The sequence below is a fragment of the Gadus macrocephalus genome, chromosome 12 (genome assembly GCF_031168955.1).
Source record: "Gadus macrocephalus chromosome 12, ASM3116895v1".
NCBI classification, from domain to species: domain Eukaryota; kingdom Metazoa; phylum Chordata; class Actinopteri; order Gadiformes; family Gadidae; genus Gadus; species Gadus macrocephalus.
In genome coordinates, this window is record NC_082393.1 from 14,346,779 (window position 1) to 14,369,691 (window position 22,913).

General features: G+C 43.3%; 1 protein-coding gene across 9 annotated transcripts in view; it reads right to left on the reverse strand.

Annotated features, from left to right (window-relative positions):
• Positions 1-211: 211 nt before the first annotated feature.
• The window catches only part of lepr (leptin receptor), a 75,732-nt gene continuing 53,030 nt past the window's right edge, over positions 212-22,913 (reverse strand). For all 9 annotated transcript variants that reach the window (XM_060066829.1, XM_060066827.1, XM_060066831.1 and 6 more), the window contains 5 exons: positions 3,409-3,612; positions 2,913-2,996; positions 2,457-2,550; positions 1,820-1,895; positions 212-1,521 (listed from right to left, as the gene is read on the reverse strand). In XM_060066829.1, the coding sequence (XP_059922812.1) occupies positions 652-1,521; positions 1,820-1,895; positions 2,457-2,550; positions 2,913-2,996; positions 3,409-3,612 (1,328 nt within the window). In that variant the 3' untranslated portion in view covers positions 212-651. The remainder of the gene's footprint in view (positions 1,522-1,819; positions 1,896-2,456; positions 2,551-2,912; positions 2,997-3,408; positions 3,613-22,913) is intronic.

Sequence of the window (22,913 nt, forward strand, 5' to 3'; positions counted from 1 at the left end):
ATGGGGAGTGAGACATGACGCCGCGGGGCCAGGTGGCAACGCGAGCGGAATGTCGCCTACCGTGTGAATCTGCCATTATACACATTGGCAGATTGCTCTGGCGATGTCAGGGAAGGCTACGAAAAGGACAGTTGCTATTCAGAAAGGACCCATTATTGGTCTATTTCGTTAAGGCGAAAGAGCAATCATCTGAGACAGGATACCAGTGGTCCCATTTACATTCCAAATGTATTCATATAAATCCAAACCTACCTATACGAATAAGTAGGTCTTCTCATTTCGGTTTCTTGTTTTCCTCTTATTACTAAGAAACAATGGTCCTAGAATAGTCTTGGATGAGTGTTTAGATGAGGGCATTGTTTGTAGCCAACGTTGCCCAAAAAGGATGTGGAAAAAGCACAGTAGAATCTGGGTCTAAATGGCCCTATTCATAAATAAATAAATGCCTTTACATGCCTGGGCCTACATGTCTCTCCCTTAAAACCAAAAAATAGCATTATCAGTGTAGTAAGCTACATTTGTAGTAATTTTAAAATCTTAATATAATTTGCATTTGCAGCGTAATGCTAATAAATGTCACAAGCCACAATATGGAAATGTGTGGAACATAGCAGCACAAATTAGACTCACAGCGCTTATGGCAAAGTTAAGTTAGGCACTGCCATAGTTAACAGATTGGGGCAGGCACTCCTGTGGTTCTCTTTTGGGTTGTCTTGTGCAAAGTGCAGTTTTAAACTGCGGGAGGTACACTGGAGCAAAGTCTGCAGACCTCTTTGGGTCCTCATCTAAAGACCTGAGCAACACGTTGGATCCAACAGAACAGTTGCCACTGCTCCAAACGCCACTCTTAAGCAGAACAAGCTTCATCACTTCCCTCTCACCGTCTTCCCCAATTCCTTTCTCCACCTCCTTCTCCTCTTCCTCCTCCCCCTCGTAGTCCATCCCCAGGTAGTAGAGATCCTTGTCCTCCTTCACCCCCCCGTCCTCCTCCTGCTCCGATGTCACTGAGAACTCCTCCACCGAGTTGTAGGAGCAGGAGCGCTGCACATCGCCCGTCTCGCCATCACGGCAGGTCTCCAGCTCCCACAGGCCGCCGCGGAACGATCCGGAAATGTCAGAGTTGTTGGCCGAGAAGTTTCCCTCGTCACTAGAGCTGCCGCTTCCACCGCCGTTTTCGCTGTTGTAACTGAGGCGGACTGAGGGCTCTGTGAGGAGCACAGTGGTATAGGTGACGGAGGACTGGGATGAACTTGCCGCGGTGCTGTCAGCTGACGGAGGGTCACTCAGCACAGAGGCTGAGCCTGGAGCCAGGGAGGCGGCTGAGGCGATGGAGAAGATGGAGTTGGGGCTGGAGCCCGCGGCCAGGAAGATGGTTGGGACTCGCTCCAAGGCGGTGGCCGGAGGCGGAGGGGTGTTTTTCTTGTCGACTATTACGGCTTCACAGAAGCTCTCGGTGGGCAGAAGGAGAGGCCAACCCGGTAGAACGCCCGGGAGTTGGAACAAGTGGTCCATCGTGTTCACCTTGAGAGAAGGACAACACAAGGTGTTGAGGGACAGCTTAAGGTGGGCTTTATTTCGTTTTAATAAATGCTTCACAGGATTCACAACCTTGGTCCCTTTTCAACAGACAGAAAATGCATTGATGCACAAAAAGTGTACACTTGTATTTGTTTATCTGTCATATATTGATAGAATAGCTTTTTTTAATTGCTCAATGAAAAAAGATATATATATATATATATATATATATAATTTATTTTTTTTGTGCCCAAAACGGACCCAGAGCTTAACAGTCCTTTCTACTGTGACTCGCCTCTACCTTTTGGAAGTCCAGCCCTTTGGCCCAGGAACAGTTGTATGGGTTAGGAACATCCTTCCACACCAACCTCTTCATCCTGGGAACCAGACACAGTGGAGTTAACACAGGCACTGTGAAGCCACAGCTTTACCCTTATCCAATAGACTCATTAACAGTTAGCTAAAACGGGTGGAAATTCTTTAAAGCCAAGTATAACACTGGAAATGTTTTGGACTTTTTAATGACTTAAAAGCATAACTGTATGAAGCCCTGTTGAAACGTCTTCCATATTGCTGTTCGTAACATATTCTGTCAAATTAAAACTACAGATTTCGCTCCCAAAACAATACTTAGCTCACTGTGCCGAGTAGTGTTTGTGTAGTCGTGGAAGATGGTGTTTAAATGTTGGGCTCCCTCATCATGGATATCCTGATCGATTTTAAATGACAGGAATCAATCATGAATGTTAATGTTTGACCCCTGGTTTTGATGTAGAATCTGAATGTTTTTCAACAATTAACCTATTTTCTTTACCTCAATTTTTTTGTTGTATGCTGTTACCGTGTCTGAAATGTCTATGCTGCTTGTCTTGGCCAGGTCTCTCTTGCATATGAGATTTGTAATCTCAATTTAATAGACAGAAAGATGTTATTCTTACTGGTTCTGAGAGAGGACAAGAGTGACAAACAGAACGATGCACAGGAAGGTGATGATCATCAGCAACATGTAGGCTGCTGGGTCCCCCCTAGCGGCTGAAAAACAACAAACACCATATGAAGCGCTGGGAGCAGTAGCATGTAGCAAGTCAAATACCTTTAGTCATTTCATTCTTGCAATGAAAATCTGCCTTTCCCTGTGCCAACATTTGCCACCGTACACTGGGTAGGCTGGTGGACTGATCTATCTATCCAGCATAGATCTTGGGGGGCACACCCACAAGTGATGTCACTAGGGCACAGGGAAAGGACGTTTTTCTCAAACGGCTTGCAATGGCTAATCACAGTCACACCTGGTGGCTTGAAATCACCCCTTTAAGCAGCTGTAGAGGGGTCACACCCTCTGAGGTTATGCAGACAATGCAGCGCTAATATTGAAGCAATATAAGAAAGTTTACCTGTTGAGTATGCAAGCTCTCCTTCTCCATCAGCAAACACAGGGTACAAGGTGAAGCCGTACTGATTATGGTCAGAAAAGTCACCTATGAAATGATATCGGGACAGTCAATTGTGAATATAATCACAAAAATGATATCCTTACTATGATGTGTGACGATTGACACTACAAATAATCAACAAACAATATATAGTCATCTACAGCTATAAAAAGTGTTGATCAGGCAGTTTAAATTGATGTCGAAGATTTCTATGTAGTTGAATCAGGTTTGTTTGAAAGAAAATGTATGAATTGAATGAATTGTATGTGCATGTATAGGGTATGAATTATACTGTTTATATGCATTTGCATTAAAGACGTGTTGTTTGTTTATGTATTTTATTTATTTTAGCTTTTTACAGCTATATAAAGTGCTCTTTTGTAAAAGAAAGTTCTCTAATCTCAATGAGACTTCCTGTTTAAATAAAGGTAAACTATAAACACAAATGAGGACCTACCCTTTAAGTATTGGGAGTGTTCAGTGTATGGGAGCCGGGCCCAGGGTCCACCACCAGTGCTGGTGTGGTCTTTGTCCTGGGGTCTGAGTGCTGACCACTGGACTACCATAGCTAGGGGAACAGAGCTGTTTCTGAGCAGGTTCCAGAGTAGAGAAACGCAGCTACTGTTGATCACCTCCACCTGGAATGTCTCCACACAGTGGCCTGCAGTAGACGGAGGAGAAATTACAGGATGGGTTCAATACAGTGTTATAAACACCACACTAAACGCTGCTCAGATGAATGAACATTTTACCTGAGGGTGAACGATAACAAGCACTTCATTCATCCCTAGCAACACGGCTGGGTGGAGATAATGGCTTCCTCCATACACGCACATATGTGTCTCTCATGATACAATTATAAAATTGCTCCTTAAAAGATTCCCCATCGGATACATGCAAAAACAAATACATGATACACTTTTTTGGGACGCAAAAAACAGAACCATAGCTCTTTTTTAATGCAGTGATTTAACGTTCACGCCATCCATGAACTTCAAATCAAACATTAAAACAGTCAGAAACATCTTGAAAATTGGATCCGATGTTAAGATAAGATAAGATAAGATACAACTTTATTAATCCCCCGTAGGAGAAATTTGAACAGCCCAGCAGCAGTGAAAGGACACAGGATAAAATAACAATGCAATAAATGCAATAAATACAAAGTGCTAATGCATAAGTAGACGCTTATAGTTAAAATAGGGACAAAAACAAGACAAACAGAACCAACATGAAGATGGGTGATGCATATACACATATATACGCATACCTAAACACACACACACATGCATATGCAAACACATAGACATACACAAACACAATCATCATCAGGCACTGTTGAACAGCCTAATGGCTGCCGGCACAAAGGAGCACCTGAAGCGCTCCGTCTTGCACCTGGGGAACATCAACCTGTGGCTGAAGGTGCTCCCCATCTGCCACAGCTCAGCATGAAGGGGATGGGAGGGGTTGCCCATGATGGACTTGAATCTGTCCCTCATACTCCTCTCCACCACCACCTCCAGACTGTCCAGCTCAAGTCCCACAACAGAGCTGGCTTTCCTAACCAGCTTGTTGAGTCTGTTTGACTCCCCAGCCTTGATGCCTCCTCCCCAGCATGCCCCAGCAAAGAACAGCGTGCTGGCTACCACAGACAGATAAAATGTCCTTAGCAAATACTCATTAATAAAAAAAAAAATTAATATCTCACCAATCTCAAAGTCTTAAGGAACTATTAGGCTGAGCCGAAGAATGAACAATTTCTTTTTAAAAAAAAAAATGTGTGACAGTTTTAGGCCCAATCCAGTTTCTTTGCTCACTGTCTCAACCCTACATCTCAACCCTAACCCTCATTGCTCATGCTCATTGCTACCCCTCATTGCTACCCCTAACCGATCCCCTACCAAATGGGACAACCCTACCCTGTGACGTCATCATGGCCTCCCCGTGCCCCCTAGCAGATAATCAGACCCCTGGTAATGTTACAAGAGACAGACTGGCTGCCATTGTCTCGGGCAACGAGCAAGACCCATTGTAAAGATGTTTAACCTGAAATGGTATTTATATTTTGTAATTGGCATGTTTAAATTAAGTGTTAAAAAAACCGAATACTATTTGTCCCTCGTAATATACCTTTATTTTGAATGTCACTTAGCTACATGTTAAAGGTGGCATTAGGGTGCACTCACACTAGGCCATCTGGCCGTGACCGTTGGCCGTTTTCACACCTAACCGTGCTCAAATGGCCCCATTGTTCTCTGGCCTGCACTCACACTAGGCCATCTGGCCGTGGCCGTTGGCCGTCGCAACTGTGGCCTGGCCACGGAAGGCTCTTGTACATACGTCATCACGTCGTAACACGTCATCACCAAGCGTCCGCTGCATGGACCATAATAAAGTCTGCCGCCAGTCAGAGTTTTAACAACAATGGACAACAACACAGAGAACAAGCCAACAGTTGAACCGCTTGACGCGATGTTTACCGTTTAATGGGAAAGAAGGCTCGTCGCCTTTATTATGTCCGTGGCCGTCGCATTGACTATACGTCATCCAGCTCAGGTTGCGTAGCGCGTGTCGGCTCATTAGCATCTGTACCGTAGCGGCCCGTGCCGTAGCAGCACACCTCTCCCAAGTGGCCAAATTGGCCCGGCCTGGCCAGACTGGCCACACTCACACTGGCAGATTTGAGCACGGTTAGGTGCTAAAACGGCCACGGCCACGGCCAGATGGCCTAGTGTGAGTGCACCCTTAGATAATAATCGGTTATGAACAAGAACACTTTAGAAGAAACACTTTATTTAAATAAGAAACACTGAACCACACATCTAAAAATACACACACACGCATCTAAAAATACACACACACACACACTCTCTCTCATCTTTTGAGAGAATGGTGGAGAATCACATCTTCTCCACCATTCCGCCAACTTTGCCTCGCTCTCCTCATGCCTCGCCTGCCCCCTGGCACTCTCCTCTTGGAAGAGGTGCCTGGGGTGGTGGAAGAGGTGCCTGGGGTGGAGGAGCATGAGGGAGAGGTGGGGGGGCTGGTGGCAGTGGACTCAACGAAGTCCTGAAAGAAAACGAATAAGAAGGAAATAGGAATTATATGCCAGAACTGGTTGATATAGCCATATGTTATGTACAATATATAATAGCTATGTACACAATATAGTACTGCCAAAAAATACATTGATTAACCATGTAATATTACTAATATAATATAATATATTAGTATAATAATACTTATAGAATATTACTAATATAATATAATATAATATATTAGTATATATAATATTACTTATAGAATATTACTAATATAATATAATATATTAGTATAAAGCTTATTTTTAACCTGGAGTCACTAGAACATGGAAGATCTGGATATCATACGACATGATATCCAGCCCGGTCGTATGCAGCCCGGTTGCAGAGCCCAGCTGCAGTGCCCGTGATCGGGCTCTGCAGCCCGGCCGAGAACCGGGGTCGGGCGGCCCGCGAAAGTCGGCCGCGGACTTTCGCGATCTTCCGCGAAAGTCGGCCACAGACTTTCGCGATTTTCCGAGAGTCCGCGGCTGGGCTGCAGAGTATAATTAATAAAATAATTACCGTATTGGTCCGAATATAAGACGACCCTGATTATAAGACGACCCCCGTTTTTCAACACAAACATTTAGAAAAAAAGATTTGCAGACCACATTTGCAGAACAAAGAACTTCATTATTTTTTTCTTAATAATATTAAAAACAGTGAATTAAACACTTGTTATATTAATGACAATAATAATAATGCCAGTAAAGGCCACGGCACTTTCAAGGCAAAATATGTACAGTATGATTCAAAATGAATATCAAGCAATAATCAAGCAACATTGTGAATATTTTTTAATAACAGAAAATACAGGCCACATATTTAACTAAACTTAACTAAAATTCGCCAAATTTCTCCTCCGATGTCTCTCTATCCCTCACACACGTCCTCTACCCCGCTGGGTTCGCTCTCGCCATCATCGCTCCCCAGCTGCTCCGCTTCGAGCGGCTCCTCCCAAAGCGCGTTTTATCTGACGTATTCAAAAACTCTCCGGTCAACCTCACTAAAAGACCACTTTGAGGACCACGGTAGGATTTGCGCTGACTGTTGGCATCTTTGAGACATTGTTTTGGTGCTCGCCATCTTCTTACGTTACACTCCGTGACCCCGAACTTCTTGGCAGCTTGGCAGTTGTTACTTGACTCTCCCTTATTGACGACCATTATTTAAAAATTGGCATCATAGCTCCTCCGCTGGTGTTGATTGACCTGACCCACTTTTGAGCCACTTGTCTCTAAATGCCTGTCTTTAAACACCGGTAACGGTCTGGTTGTTAAGGACGCTGGACTACTTCTTCTCGGAACCAATTCCTTGCGCCACCTGCGGCCGCGAATGTGTATTGACATTTAAATGGAGAGGCGAAGAAGAGAAACTGCGCTCTGAATACAAGACCCCGAATATAAGACGACCCGACTTTTTCTGACCTATTTCCAGGGAAAAAAAGGCTGTCTTATATTCGGACCAATACGGTACTAGTTAATTACAGAGAAAACACTTACATTTGTGTTTTTCCAATCCTGTCGCATCTTTTCGCCCTCCATCTTGTCTAGGATATTTCTTGATTTTCCGTTTTCTCGCAAGGTATTGTGGGAGCAAGTCAGAACTGAAGCGCTTTGAGGGTGCCCATCGAAAATCTCAATTTTGAGGGGATGTTAGCCCTCCCCCTACCCCTTAAGCTATCTTTAAACTGGTATTGGGACATGGCTCCACGGCGCGTGAACGCGCAACAGCGAGGGTTAGGGCTGAGATTTTGAAGCGAGCCAAGTAATGGGATTCAACCTTAGTAACCGTTTTATAAAAGCAATAAGTCACTTGGGACCGTGATTTACCTCAATGCTGGCTTCAATGGCGTTATTAATGACCAACCACTCAGTCTGTCCTGGTGCCTCCTCAAAGACACACGGTCCTATCTTGCACCCAGAGCAATTTACTTTCTACACTGACGCAAGTATCGTTGCTACTTTGCACCCGGCGCAAAGCAGATTTTCACCCGCAGCAAACTCTCGTCACTACACTTGCACCCTGAGAGGCGTGTCGGCAAAAAGCAGAGGCGTATTCCGGCAGATGATAAATGGTGCTATTTTACTGATCAAAAAAGCACCACTGATCGAATAATACCTGGTCTAAGTGCACTAGCGGATAGGGCAGTTTGTGTTGCTATTTTGACATACCATGGCAGTAAACGATTAGCCTAATTTAAATATTATGATGATGATGTGGATTGTGGAAGCAATTTTTTTGCATAGGGGCTGTATGAATGAACACTGTAGTAGGCTATGCCAATCGTTAAAATAATATTAAAAATAATAAACTCGAGCTAAGTAGGCTATATCCCAGCCTTCCAAAACAAAATCTCGTTTTAGGGTAAATTATTACGTTGGTCAAATTATTTTTGAAAGAACAGCTGAAACAGCGGTAAGAGGTTGTACTTTTAAAAGAATGCATCTGCAAACACCGTATAGCAAATACATATTTTCTTGACACATAGGCCTACATCATGTACAAGCCCATAACTTTTAGGAATGATGAGCATTTGATCGTGAGAAAACATTGTTTTACCGCGAGTGGATGTTTAAAAGGATGAATGAATGCGGGTGATGCTTGGCGCGCGTGTGTGCGTGTGTTTATATATATATATATATATATAGAAACTCTTGGCGCTGTCATGGCGACAAGTGGAGAGCGTCTGCGTCCTGTTGTGCGTTCTGTTTGTTTTGTCTAAGTTTTAGTCCCGTGTCTAGTTGGCTGAAGTGATGAATGGTACATTACTGGTTTGATCAAAGAGCTTCCAGCTTGCCGGAACTTTATAAAATTAAACTTTAAGATGAGATGTGTGTCTACTACTGCTTCTGCTGCTACTTTGGATAGCCAGATCACTCGCGGCTTTTGGGAGGCTCGGAATTGGAATTCTGAAGTACTCCCGAGATGATCTGCTGCTACTACGAAATTTGGATTATTCAGCACCGAATCTGGGAAACGGCAGAGAACTGAGACGATATAGCCCCAACCACGATTGCTGGCGGGATACTTCGAGAAGGAAGCGGGGAAGGAGAGGAGGAGTAAGGCAGAGGCTGAAACGACTCTCCGGCACATCAAAATGCCCACCGCTCCCCTCCATTGTACTTGCCAATGTTCGCTCATTACGGAATAAGTTGGATGAACTGCATGCGAACATAGCTTGCCAATGGGCGTACAGTCAGGCGAACCTGATCTGTCTCACCGAGACCTGGTTGGATAATAACATTGCGGACTCAGAGCTCTCTATGGATGGATTCGGAACTCCGCTCAGACTGGACCGGGACACTGTGAGTAGCCTGAAAAGGCACGGGGGCGGGCTGTGTGTCTACGTAAATCAGAAATGGAGCACAACTGCTGTTGTGAAGGACTCTTGCTCCACACCTGACTCAGAGCTGCTTGCCGTGTCATTTAGACCCAAATATTTACCTTGTGAGTTTAGTCAATTGTCCCTATTTCTTGTTTACATTCCTCCGTCAGGCAACGTCACACGCGCATCTGAGGCCATAGCTGCGCGTGTCCACAAAATTTAATGCGCATCCCCTGACTCACCTGTTCTCATCCTCGGGATTTTAATGCCTGTAGACTAAATAAAATACTTCCTACTTACCAACAATATGTTACATGCACTACCAGAGGCGATAAAACTATCGACCTCTGTTATGGTAATGTAAAGAACACATACATTTAGAAAACCTCCTCTGAGTATTGCGGACCATAACGTTGTCCATCTTATCCCCACTTATCGCACAAAGCTTCAAAGGGAGGGTTTTATAAAGAAGCAGGTGAAAAAGTGGGACTCTGCTGCAATTGACACTCTTCAGGCCTGCTTCGAGTGCACTGAGTGGGAGGGGCTAACGCAGGGTAACAGCCTAGAGGAGGCTACTGATGTGGTAACTGACTACATAACTTTCTGTGTGGCAATGGTTGTCCCTACTAAGACTGTTAAGTTTTTTCTAACAACAATCCTTGGATTACAAAAGCCCTGAAATCAACAATGAATGAAAAGAAAATTGCATTCTTCTCTGGAAATAAAATTGAGTCTAAACTCATTCAAAATAAACTGAATTAAATTAAAAGCAGCAAAGATGGAATACAGGAAGAGAGTTGAGAAACTCTTTCTGGAGGGTCAGCCAAGAGATGCATGGCAAAGTGTCAAAACCCTAGCTGGCCTCCCCATTAATAACTCAGCTCTTCCCACCACCGGGGCAAAAGACTGCATTGACATGGCAGAGAACCTTAACCAGTTCTACTGCAGGTTTGAGAAATTGGACCACTCACAGGAGAGGGAGAAGCTAATGGAGGAGCTCACTGCTTGGATACCAGGCTATGTAAATCGGGAGCTGCAGCAGGCGGAGGTTGAGCTGGTGTTGAGAAGGATAAGGCCAAATGAAGCACCAGGGCCAGACCAGATCTGTGGCCGCTTGCTGAAGGCCTGCAGCAACCAGTTTGCTGGTGTCTACTGCCACCTTTTTAACCGCTCACTGGCGGAACACTCTATCCCCTCAGTATGGAAGACTTCCATCATATGTCCTGTGCCCAAAAAGAGTAAACCAACCTGTGATAATGACTATCGACCTGTGGCCTTAACATAGGGTGACCAGACGTCCCCGATTTCCGGGGACAGTCCCCGTTTTCGGTGATCTGTCCCCGGTCAAAGCTATCCCCGGAAATGTCCCAGATTTTGACACTGAATGGGGGAAAAATGCGCGCAGACTCAAACACCAGTTATTACGGTAGTCATTTAACGCATCACCAGAGAAGACGTCGTATGACGTACAGACGTTATCAGGACGTACGACCAGACGCAGCAGCGTAAACAACAACAATAGGCAAAAAGGAAAAAGAGAAGATCAGCGGTCATAAATGGTACGTTGTGTATGAACTTATTTATTTTGTGTGAATTGGCAGTAGACTTGGTGTGTGTGTGTGTGTGTGAGAAGTGATGTAACGTTAAAATAGGTGCGGGGGCGTGGCCGCGCAGTTCCAGCTGTTCCAGCCACGCTGATCACCCGCACCCGACAGTCATTTCCAATCAGGACCCAGCATATCTACCCCAGCCTTCCAAACATTCTTCGCCGGATCGTCAGTTCTACTTACCCGGTTGAGTATCCTCTTGATTCTTCGAGCTCTGTATTCCCGTTTACTCGTGTTCCAGTCTCCGTTCCTAATCCATCTGTCTCCCTACCAGTCATCGCCACCACGTCCATTCTCCAACCCTGCTCTGCTCCCGGAGTTCCATCTGCACCGTGTCGTCGGGTGTGGTTGTCGGCTCGGCTGCCTGCTGACTCCTCCAACCCCGGTTCGGGCCTCCCGGGACGTGGACCGCCACCACCTGCACCACCTTTAACCATCCGTGTAGCAATCAACCAGTCAATTGCTATCGTCCTCGTCTGTGGTCATTTGTGCCGTGCGTTTGGATCCACCCTGTCTTGAGCCATAACAAATGTTTTCATATCTGTCATTAGTGAAGCTGTAATGTTAACGTTAGCATGAGATTACCAGGTGATGACATTGTATGTGGCTCAGTTTTGGAAGAGGGGGAGGTGGAAGACTGCTTTGGTAGCATATGATTTTTCCAGTAGGCATAGGGACCTGAGACTGTTAAAATAATAATAATGATGATATTATTAATTAACAATAAATTAATTATGGTTGATAGTTGTGTGTGTTAGGCTGCTGATTTTTTGTCGGGCTGTGTGGGTAACCAATGACTAGTAGTTATAAATGCAGACCATTTGATTAGCTGATGCCCTGAGTCACTGTTTTATATGTCACTGTTTTTAGTAAAGGTATAATAAAGAAGTAAACAACGGAGTGAAGGAGAGAAGAGGAAAAGAGCAGGAGAATAGTATGGAAAGGCAGAAATAAAGAAGTAAACAACAGAGTGAAGGAGAGAAGAGGAAAAGAGCCGGAGAATAGTGTGGAAAGGCAGAAATAAAGAAGTAAACAACAGAGGGAAGCTAAGGAGAGAATAAAGAAGGGTGAAGAAAAGAAAAACATTGAAGGAGAAGAGAACAGACGAGAGGCAAAAAGAGTAGAGGAGAAGATGGCTCTTTCAAAGAAGCGCAAATGCCATTTTACCGAAAAAATCCAGCAAGAATTTCCATCTTCTTCTTCTTTTTCAATTGCCAGTGGGGGGAGATATTCTGTGGTGGAGCAACAGCAGACAAAAAAACATAAAAAAGGTCTGACTGCCAATGCTGTTACCCTCTCTATCACCACATTCTATAAGAAGACAGAGCCTTCCCAAAAGGAGTTCGAGTTAGCTGTGCAGGAGGGCATCTTGGCGTACCACACTATGAAACACAATCATAGTTGCTGATCTATGGACTGCACAGCACAACTGACAAAGAAGCTTTATGAGCCAAAGTTTTCATGTGCCCGGACCAAAGGTGAAGCCATAGTGAATAACGTCTTCGCACCGTGGGCAACCAATATGGTAAGACAGGACCTAGAGCAGGTTGAATTTGTTTCCCTGACCATTGATTCATCCAATCATGGACATTTGAAGCTGCTGCCATTAATGGTCAGGTATTCCAAAGCAAATGATGGCAGCATGTCCATAGAAACAAAATGGCTTGATTTTGTTGAACTTAAAGGAGAAAAGGCAGAGGAACTTGCAGCTGTGATCATGGTGGTGATTGAAAAATTCTCCCTGGAAAATAAAGTAGTGGCATTCTCTGCCGACAATACAAACACCAACTTTGGCGGGCTGAATAGGGTGGGGAGAGTCAACGTCCACACCAAAGTGAAAAATGCACTGCAGCGGGAGGTGATTGGCCTGGGTTGTCCTGCCCACATCATCCATAATGCAACCAGAACAGCTATGGAAACCCTTCCCATTGATGTAGAATACCTGCTCACAAAAATATTCGGGTATTTTCATATTTACACTGTTAGAGTGGAAAGATTGAAGAGCTTTTGTGAATTTGTTGGACAAGAGTATCAAAACATCTTGGGACATAGCAACGTCCGCTGGCTGTCCATGCTCCCTGCTCTAGAAAGAGTGGTTAAAATGTATGCACCACTTAAAGCCTTTTTTCTTTCTGAAGAGAAATGCCCTGTTGTCTTGCGAAGAATGTTTGAAGATCCACTGACTGAACGGTGGCTTGCCTTTGCCCATGGAAACCTGGCCATATTTAGTGAAACAATAAAGAAGCTTGAAGGCCAGGACCACTGTGCTGTGGAGTCAGCTGCAATCCTGAGAGAGGTGGAGGTAAAATTGACAGCAAGACGTGACGACAGCTTCATTCCAGTACTGGCCAGAGGACTGCTGGGAGAGCTCGTGGAAAATGCAGCAATTACTAGAGAAAACTTTCTCAATACAACTCAGTCTTTCTTCACAACGGCTGTGAACTACTTGCAAGCTTGGGGAAAGCATACAGACAATTTAAATGACTTGCACTGTCTCCTTTTAAAAAAGAAACCTCTGCGCGAAGAGATCCAGAAGGTAACAGCCACACTGCAGGAAAAGTGCCCCAATGTGAAAATCAAAGAAGATGATTTGTTTGATGAGGTTTCTGCCCTGCAAGAGTTCCTAAAGGGGGAATCACTCTTGAAATGGAGAGTATTTGAGACACCACTCAGTCAGAGATGGAGCACAGTATTTACTCATTTCAAAGAAAATGACATCCCGCACACTGACCTGGCAAGATTAGTGTCTGTTGTCATGTGCTTACCCGGCAGTAATGTACCAGTAGAGAGGGTGTTCTTCTCTCAAATGAATGTCATATGGACAGACAGCAGAAATTGGTTCACTGTTCCTTCCATCAAGGTCATACTTATTGTGAAGACAAACATCAACCTCCCTTGTGATAAGTTTATGGAGATGCTGGCCAAAGACAGAGCCACCCAGAAGAAAATACATTCTTCTGAGAAATATGCAAATCAGGTAAGGAGAGGGGGGGAGAGAAAGTGGGAATGAGGGAGAGTGAGAGACAGAGAGACAAAGTGAGAGAGGGGAGGAGATAGAAGGACAAACAGATAATATATGAGCCCAATTTCTATACTGGAACTGTCCCCCTGATGAGTGACTTTTGTGGGTGCACTTTATAAATGTAGGTTTTGATTTTAATACAGTAGCCTATTACTATTGGCTCTGTTCTTGCAGTTTTTCTCATGTTCTCTGCTCTTATTCTACCCAGACTCCTGATTGCCACCTTTTGTGTCATAAATATCAGTTCAGCATTCAGTTGTGAGTAGAAACTTTTGACCAAAAAATCCATCCTAACTCAAGCTAACAAGACTAAGATATTTTTGTCTTCCTCAGTGGATGGATGGTTGGTGATGTCACCCATTTGTTCTTTGTTTGATTGCAACCTTTTGTGTACAGCCTTCTTACTAGAGATGTATTTTCTTGTTGCGACTTTTTTGTACTATTTGGGCCAGACCCACAGTTTCCAGTGGCACACATTATGTGATCCACTTACATCTTTTTATATGTTTTGACTTGGTAATTATTATTGATTACATCTTGATGATATTTACTAGCTACTGGTCTGGCAGCTGTCATTGCACATGACACTTAACTTTGGAAGAGAGATGTTTTTTCTAATGTATTATTCTATATTTGTGTTTTTGACACTGCTGTGCACTACTGATACATGATATTTGTGGGTGCTGATATTTTGATTTATTAACCTTTTGCAGGGGCGCCACAAGGGATGTTGGGCCCCATGAAAAGATATCACACTGGGTCCCACCATCACACACAGGCAACGCCAACCATGTGCAGTTTCTGTAACCACACCTCTACCTGTGAAGGCTTCAATTATCTTATAGTCCGATATTAACTTTACAATATCTACTGACACTGAGCTGTGTTAATATAACACTGTGAAGACATGCAGGAAACATTCTGCATACTGATAAAGTGTTTGTTTAATTATAAATTAGATTTTCTATTAAAATCCATTAATGATGTTTTTTTTATTAACATAACTAATGTTCTAATATTTTTTCAGGGCCCCTGTCAGTCACGGGCCCTCAGAATTGTCCTAACTTTTCGCCCCTTTATGGCACCTCTGACCATTTGTGTAATAAAAGCTGGTTAAAATACATGAAAAGTACTTGTCCCCATTTTTCACTTCATAATGATAATATGTCATGATTATTCACCACCGCATTGAAAATGTCCCAGAATTTCATTTCAGAAATCTGTTCACCTTAGCCTTAACATCCCTGGTCATGAAAGGCTTTGAGAGGCTAATTCTCACACAATTATAGGCAGAGGTCAGTAAGTATGCTGACCCGCTTCAGTTTGCATACAACCGTCACAGAGGGGTAAACGACGCCATACTAACACTGCTGCACAGAGCTTACACCCACCTTGAGAAGCCCAAGTCATTTCTGCGGCTGGTGTTTATAGACTTCTCAAGTGCCTTTAACACTGTGCAACCCCATCTAATGGGACAAAAATTTAGCCAGATGGATGTCAATCCCCACATCATACTCTGGGTCCTCTCATTCCTGACGGACAGACACCAGAGAGTGAGAGTTAACAGCCACCTTAGCTCATCCAGAAGGATCTCTACAGGTGCTCCACAGGGCTCTGTCATCTCACCAGTTCTTTACACACTCTACACCAGGGATGCCAGGGTTACGGCCCGCGGGCCGGACACGGCCCGACTGTATGTCACATCTGGCCCGCGGGTGATAATAAGGGGAGAATATATGTTTTTTGTTTTTTTTTGGGAATCCGTCAGTTGGTCTGTTACTGCTGCTGGTCCGTTACGATTCAATAACTGTTCATCCCCCATTCTCCATCCCATTTCGAAACGTGTTTAGAAAACACGCTTGTTTCATTAAAATTAATTCATTTATTAAGGCCGCCACCAGGGGGCGCCCCCAACACTTTTGCAGCCCCGAACGCATTTGCCGCCCTAGGCAATCTCCTACACTGGAAAAAGCCTTCTGTTGAACCAATTAAAAAAATCTAGGGTAATGGTTCACATCTATATTACATAACTTGAGCCAATGACAAATATATAGCTTGCCTCAAACAATATTTCCTATGTTCATAAAAACAAAATAATACAACTTGGCACCAAGTATAATTCTATTCTTTGAATGAAGTTAATACATTTAAATCGTATGTTAAATCCTAAACAAAAAAATATTGATTCACTCCAACAATTGTTTCTCATTTAAGAAATATCTATCAGAAATAATTTGTTTTATCCAATCAAAAAGATTAAAATTTAATCAAACAATTGTTTCTCATTTAAGTCATAATATGCATCCGATATAATTTGTTTTATCCAATTTAAAAGATAAAAATCGAATCAAACAATTGTTTCTCATTTAAGAAATATCTATCAGAAATAGGTCTGCAAGTAGAAATAGGTCTGGGCACGGGGCGTAACGCCTCGTGCCCACTGCACCGTCAGTCAACGGACGTGGGAAGGCGTGGCTGACGGATGGGGGAGTAGTCTTTGCAGAGGCATCCGTCAGCCAATCAAATCGCTTCGCCGGGTTCTTCCCGCTTCTTCCTGCTTGTTGCGAGGCAAGATGACCCGCTTTCCCGCTTTCCAGTATCGTCAGAGCCCGAGTCGTGTCACAGTGCTTAAATTTGCATACGCGATCTGATTGGATGACGGAACCGTCGCTGCCGAAAAAGTTGAACATTTTTCAACTTTCTGACGGTGGCGAACGCTCCAACTGAACGGACGGATCCACAATGCATTGCGCGTCCGTCCCCATTCAAAGTCAATGGGCAACGGTCAACTGACGGAGGTAGTGGGCACGGGGCGTAAGTGCGTTGAGACGGGGGAGGGGCCGCGCAGGCACCCGGTGCTCATTGTGAAGAGATAATAGCGATAGTGCTTTCACCTCAAAAAGTCGCCAAAAGTCACCAATAGCCAACACAGTCTCACTCCGAGAACGTCAAATACCGACTGTTGGCAAAGGCCCTTTAGCGTCGGTGACTGACGGGAAAGGTACCCTTTTTATTCGGTCGGTGACGGTAAAGGTACCCTTCGGCGTCTTCTGCATACGGAATGGGGGGTGCCTCACTACGTCTCTAATAGACGATGTGAGCATCTTTCCTATTGGATAGTTTTTTAGGATATTCTTCTGTGAAAATGGCGGACATACTTTTTATCCTGGGTGGAAAATATGATATTTTAGAATAGTTACACCATTAAAAGTGTTTATGTAAACATTTTTAGCGAGAAATGTGCATTTTACTTTCATAATCGTCGTTCGGCGAATGTGAAGGATGTTTGGTTTGATAGATATGACGAAGAATATTTCATCGGGCGATAATGGCCGGCGTACAGGCATCCCGGGCTCACGAAAATAGGTGACACTGTCACGTTATTTAATCTATTGAAACGTGATCAGGTACACGTATTTTCTAAATGTTCGTGTCAAAAAGCAAAATTTTCAAATTCATGCATATCAATTGGAAGTATTTGTCGTGATTTGTCACTAAGCACGACTTCCATCTAAGGTTCTGTCCGGGAGCTTTCTCCCTATTGTCCCTTAAGGAGCTCCGTACAGAACATTTATTGTTAAAAATTGTCTGTGATAACTAAGAATATGACAGCTTTTCCAGTCTCACCAATATGCGCACAGATCGCACGGTTTGACACTTTCAAGATGCGTGCAGTAGCCTACATACGCCAAATGACCATTTCGTGTGCATACGATACGCAAAACCCAGCATTAACTACTGTGGAGGGCGGATACGTCCATTTCGCGTGCATATGTGCATATGATACGAAAAACCCAATTAACTGAATGGGAGATGCAATATTTTAGGACAGATTCACCATTTAACGTGTTTCTAATGACATTTCTAGCGAGAAATGTACTTTTCCCTTGAATAATCCTCAGTCAGTGAATGTGTATGATCTTTATTAATCTTTATTATCTGAATGGGAAATGCAGCTCACGTGTTTCCTGCTTTTGTGTTATTAAACCGTTACTTTATGTAACTTTTAATGATATCATCTTGTTAGAAACACGTACGTTTTCGTGAACACTGGATTACGTCGCATTTCAACATAAAATAGCGTGTTATACACACACACACACACACACACACACACACACACACACACGCGCACACACACACACACACACACACACACACACACACACACACACACACACACACACACACTGCATTTCGCTGCCAAATAAATAAATACTAAGGCAGAATAAAGAATAAATTAATTCATTATCATTCAACTTCAACATGCGTTATTACAGTATAGTGGTGGAGGGATGACGTGTGTTGGCCAACCCGGAAGTGAGCGTCGCCCTGGGTTCCCTTGACAAAAAGCCAACGGGTTTTTCCATTTGATTTTGGATTATTGCAGAAAAATTAGCATCTTTGAAGCACCTCCTCAAAAACTGAAAATAAATAAAAATAACTGTGCTCCAAAGAAAGAAATGTAAACCAATGCATTCCGAATGGGAGTGTTTCTCCGATTTTTCCATGCTACACAGAACGAAATGTAAACCCATGCAAATAAAGACTTCATGGTCATAATCATTTAAATATCATTAATCTCCTGAGGGTGGTATTCTATTTTTTTCAACGGGGCTGAATCCAGTCACTTGACCGTCATGGTTGCTATGGTGGTTGCTATCCACCAGCCCCTCTAATCCTTACATGGCTCTAAAAACCACGCGGCAAATGAGCTGCCGTAATTTGTGTTGTTTTTGTCGTAAACTAGTGTCCGATGGTTAAAAAATAGACGGATATTCCAAGGTATCCTTAAAAGGCAGCTTGGATGTTTTTATTTTCTGCAGTTTAGACTTCTTCTATAACCTATTTTTGAAAGCAAAACACCAAGCTCATTGATTTAACGAGGCAGGGTTATTTGTTTTATTTATTAAATAAATATTTATGAGAGGTCATTCCTTCTCCTGAGTTTTCTTCCTATTTATGTCTAGTGTACAACCCTACTGTCCACAAGCATCACCCCCCCCTCCCCATATGGATTTGGAGAATTGTTGCCACGTCCCAGTGGTGGAGGTATCATATATATGAAAGAGGGCATTCAATTATACTACAATGATCAATTAGGAGGCCGAAGCCCTAAAGGAAGTGATGCAATAGGTGACTGGGTCGACGACATTTAAGTAAGCTTTACTTTGAGGTCTCTTATATATCAAAGGGGGTCTCAAAGGACGCATACGCTTCAACCTGTGGCTCCGGTCCTACAGGAAATGACTCAGCAAGTGCTCCATGTCGTTGCACCTGCACCCAGCGGCTCGCTTGCAAGATTTTGGCCTGAAGTTATTCCCAGACCTACACCGTAGCCATCCAACCTGCATATCTGAGAATCAGGCCTCTCTTTAATAATGACAAAATGTATGAGAGAAATACACATTAACTTTTGACTCATAAGCGGCGTGGTGCCGGCTCCTTTTGACCTTTTGACCCCAGACTTCTGGGGGAATAGCTGAATCAATTCATTAGTCAATCAAAAGCATGTAAATATCTTCCCGGTGATGTAAGAGGGAGAACAAGGTGTCCTTCAACATCTACGCTTCCAGGCGATTGCAACGGTGCCACACATGAGCATATTCGAACATGTTTAATGGTAGTAATTAGCTGTCGAAATTGGAGGCCTTAATCAATAATGAGCAGCTATTGATTTGCTTCCCGATAGAAATTTGTGACAAATGACATGTTATTTAGCCTCTACACGTTGAGTTGAGTCCAATGACACCAAGCATGACACTCTAGAAAATGGTAACATGTATTTTACATGGTACACCTAGGTCTAGGACATGATCTCGGTGTAGCAAGAGGGCGAGCTTGATCTCATTGGACTCAGCTTAACGTGTAGATGCTAAATAACATGTAATTTGTCAAAAATCTCCATCGGGAAGCAAATCTATAGCTGGTCATTATTGATAAAGGCCTCCAAAATCGACAGCTAATTACTACCCCGAAACATATTCAAATATGATCATGTGTGGCACTGTTGCAATCGCCTCGAAACGTAGATGTCAAAGGACACCTTGTTTCCCCCCGTTACGTAACCGGGAAGATATTTTCATACTTCTAATGAATTGATTCATATTTTAAGGTTCTCGGAGTGAGACTTTAAGCGGCTGCAGCAGAAGTGTTGAGACGAAAGATGATATCAAGACATTTATAGAATATTCACATTCGCATTATGATTCTTCGTCATAACATCCGACCAAACATCCTTTACAGTCACCAAGCGAGGATTATGAAAGTCCAGGCCCCCCCTTCCGGCACTCAAGGTCCGACTGGGCCAAGTTTAGGGCAGGAAGGGCCCCCCATTCCGGCCCTCGGGGTCCGACCGGGCCAAGTTTCGGTGCGGGGGTCCCAGTTAGGCCTTAGAATAAGGTATTCAAATTTCAGGGCGGTAGGACCTTCCTATCTCAAAAACTGTTTTTCCACCACATTCTGAACCATTAGGTCTTGCAGGTAACACATCTGAGGGGCTTTTAATGATGATTGATGATGATTTTAATGATCACGGAAGCGTAGATGTTGAAGGACACCTTGTTCTCCCTCTTACGTCACCGGGAAGATATTTACATGCTTTTGATTGACTAATGAATTGATTCAGCTATTCCCCCAGAAGTCTGGGGTCAAAAGGTCAAAAGGAGCCGGCACCACGCCGCTTATGAGTCAAAAGTTAATGTGTATTTCTCTCATACATTTTGTCATTATTAAAGAGAGGCCTGATTCTCAGATATGCAGGTTGGATGGCTACGGTGTAGGTCTGGGAATAACTTCAGGCCAAAATCTTGCAAGCGAGCCGCTGGGTGCAGGTGCAACGACATGGAGCACTTGCTGAGTCATTTCCTGTAGGACCGGAGCCACAGGTTGAAGCGTATGCGTCCTTTGAGACCCCCTTTGATATATAAGAGACCTCAAAGTAAAGCTTACTTAAATGTCGTCGACCCAGTCACCTATTGCATCACTTCCTTTAGGGCTTCGGCCTCCTAATTGATCATTGTAGTATAATTGAATGCCCTCTTTCATATATATGATACCTCCACCACTGGGACGTGGCAACAATTCTCCAAATCCATATGGGGAGGGGGGGGTGATGCTTGTGGACAGTAGGGTTGTACACTAGACATAAATAGGAAGAAAACTCAGGAGAAGGAATGACCTCTCATAAATATTTATTTAATAAATAAAACAAATAACCCTGCCTCGTTAAATCAATGAGCTTGGTGTTTTGCTTTCAAAAATAGGTTATAGAAGAAGTCTAAACTGCAGAAAATAAAAACATCCAAGCTGCCTTTTAAGGATACCTTGGAATATCCGTCTATTTTTTAACCATCGGACACTAGTTTACGACAAAAACAACACAAATTACGGCAGCTCATTTGCCGCGTGGTTTTTAGAGCCATGTAAGGATTAGAGGGGCTGGTGGATAGCAACCACCATAGCAACCATGACGGTCAAGTGACTGGATTCAGCCCCGTTGAAAAAAATAGAATACCACCCTCAGGAGATTAATGATATTTAAATGATTATGACCATGAAGTCTTTATTTGCATGGGTTTACATTTCGTTCTGTGTAGCATGGAAAAATCGGAGAAACACTCCCATTCGGAATGCATTGGTTTACATTTCTTTCTTTGGAGCACAGTTATTTTTATTTATTTTCAGTTTTTGAGGAGGTGCTTCAAAGATGCTAATTTTTCTGCAATAATCCAAAATCAAATGGAAAAACCCGTTGGCTTTTTGTCAAGGGAACCCAGGGCGACGCTCACTTCCGGGTTGGCCAACACACGTCATCCCTCCACCACTATACTGTAATAACGCATGTTGAAGTTGAATGATAATGAATTAACTTATTCTTTATTCTGCCTTAGTATTTATTTATTTGGCAGCGAAATGCAGTGTGTGTGTGTGTGTGTGTGTGTGTGTGTGTGTGTGTGTGTGTGTGTGTGTGTGTGCGCGTGTGTGTGTGTGTGTGTGTGTGTGTGTGTGTGTGTATAACACGCTATTTTATGTTGAAATGCGACGTAATCCAGTGTTCACGAAAACGTACGTGTTTCTAACAAGATGATATCATTAAAAGTTACATAAAGTAACGGTTTAATAACACAAAAGCAGGAAACACGTGAGCTGCATTTCCCATTCAGATAATAAAGATTAATAAAGATCATACACATTCACTGACTGAGGATTATTCAAGGGAAAAGTACATTTCTCGCTAGAAATGTCATTAGAAACACGTTAAATGGTGAATCTGTCCTAAAATATTGCATCTCCCATTCAGTTAATTGGGTTTTTCGTATCATATGCACATATGCACGCGAAATGGACGTATCCGCCCTCCACAGTAGTTAATGCTGGGTTTTGCGTATCGTATGCACACGAAATGGTCATTTGGCGTATGTAGGCTACTGCACGCATCTTGAAAGTGTCAAACCGTGCGATCTGTGCGCATATTGGTGAGACTGGAAAAGCTGTCATATTCTTAGTTATCACAGACAATTTTTAACAATAAATGTTCTGTACGGAGCTCCTTAAGGGACAATAGGGAGAAAGCTCCCGGACAGAACCTTAGATGGAAGTCGTGCTTAGTGACAAATCACGACAAATACTTCCAATTGATATGCATGAATTTGAAAATTTTGCTTTTTGACACGAACATTTAGAAAATACGTGTACCTGATCACGTTTCAATAGATTAAATAACGTGACAGTGTCACCTATTTTCGTGAGCCCGGGATGCCTGTACGCCGGCCATTATCGCCCGATGAAATATTCTTCGTCATATCTATCAAACCAAACATCCTTCACATTCGCCGAACGACGATTATGAAAGTAAAATGCACATTTCTCGCTAAAAATGTTTACATAAACACTTTTAATGGTGTAACTATTCTAAAATAT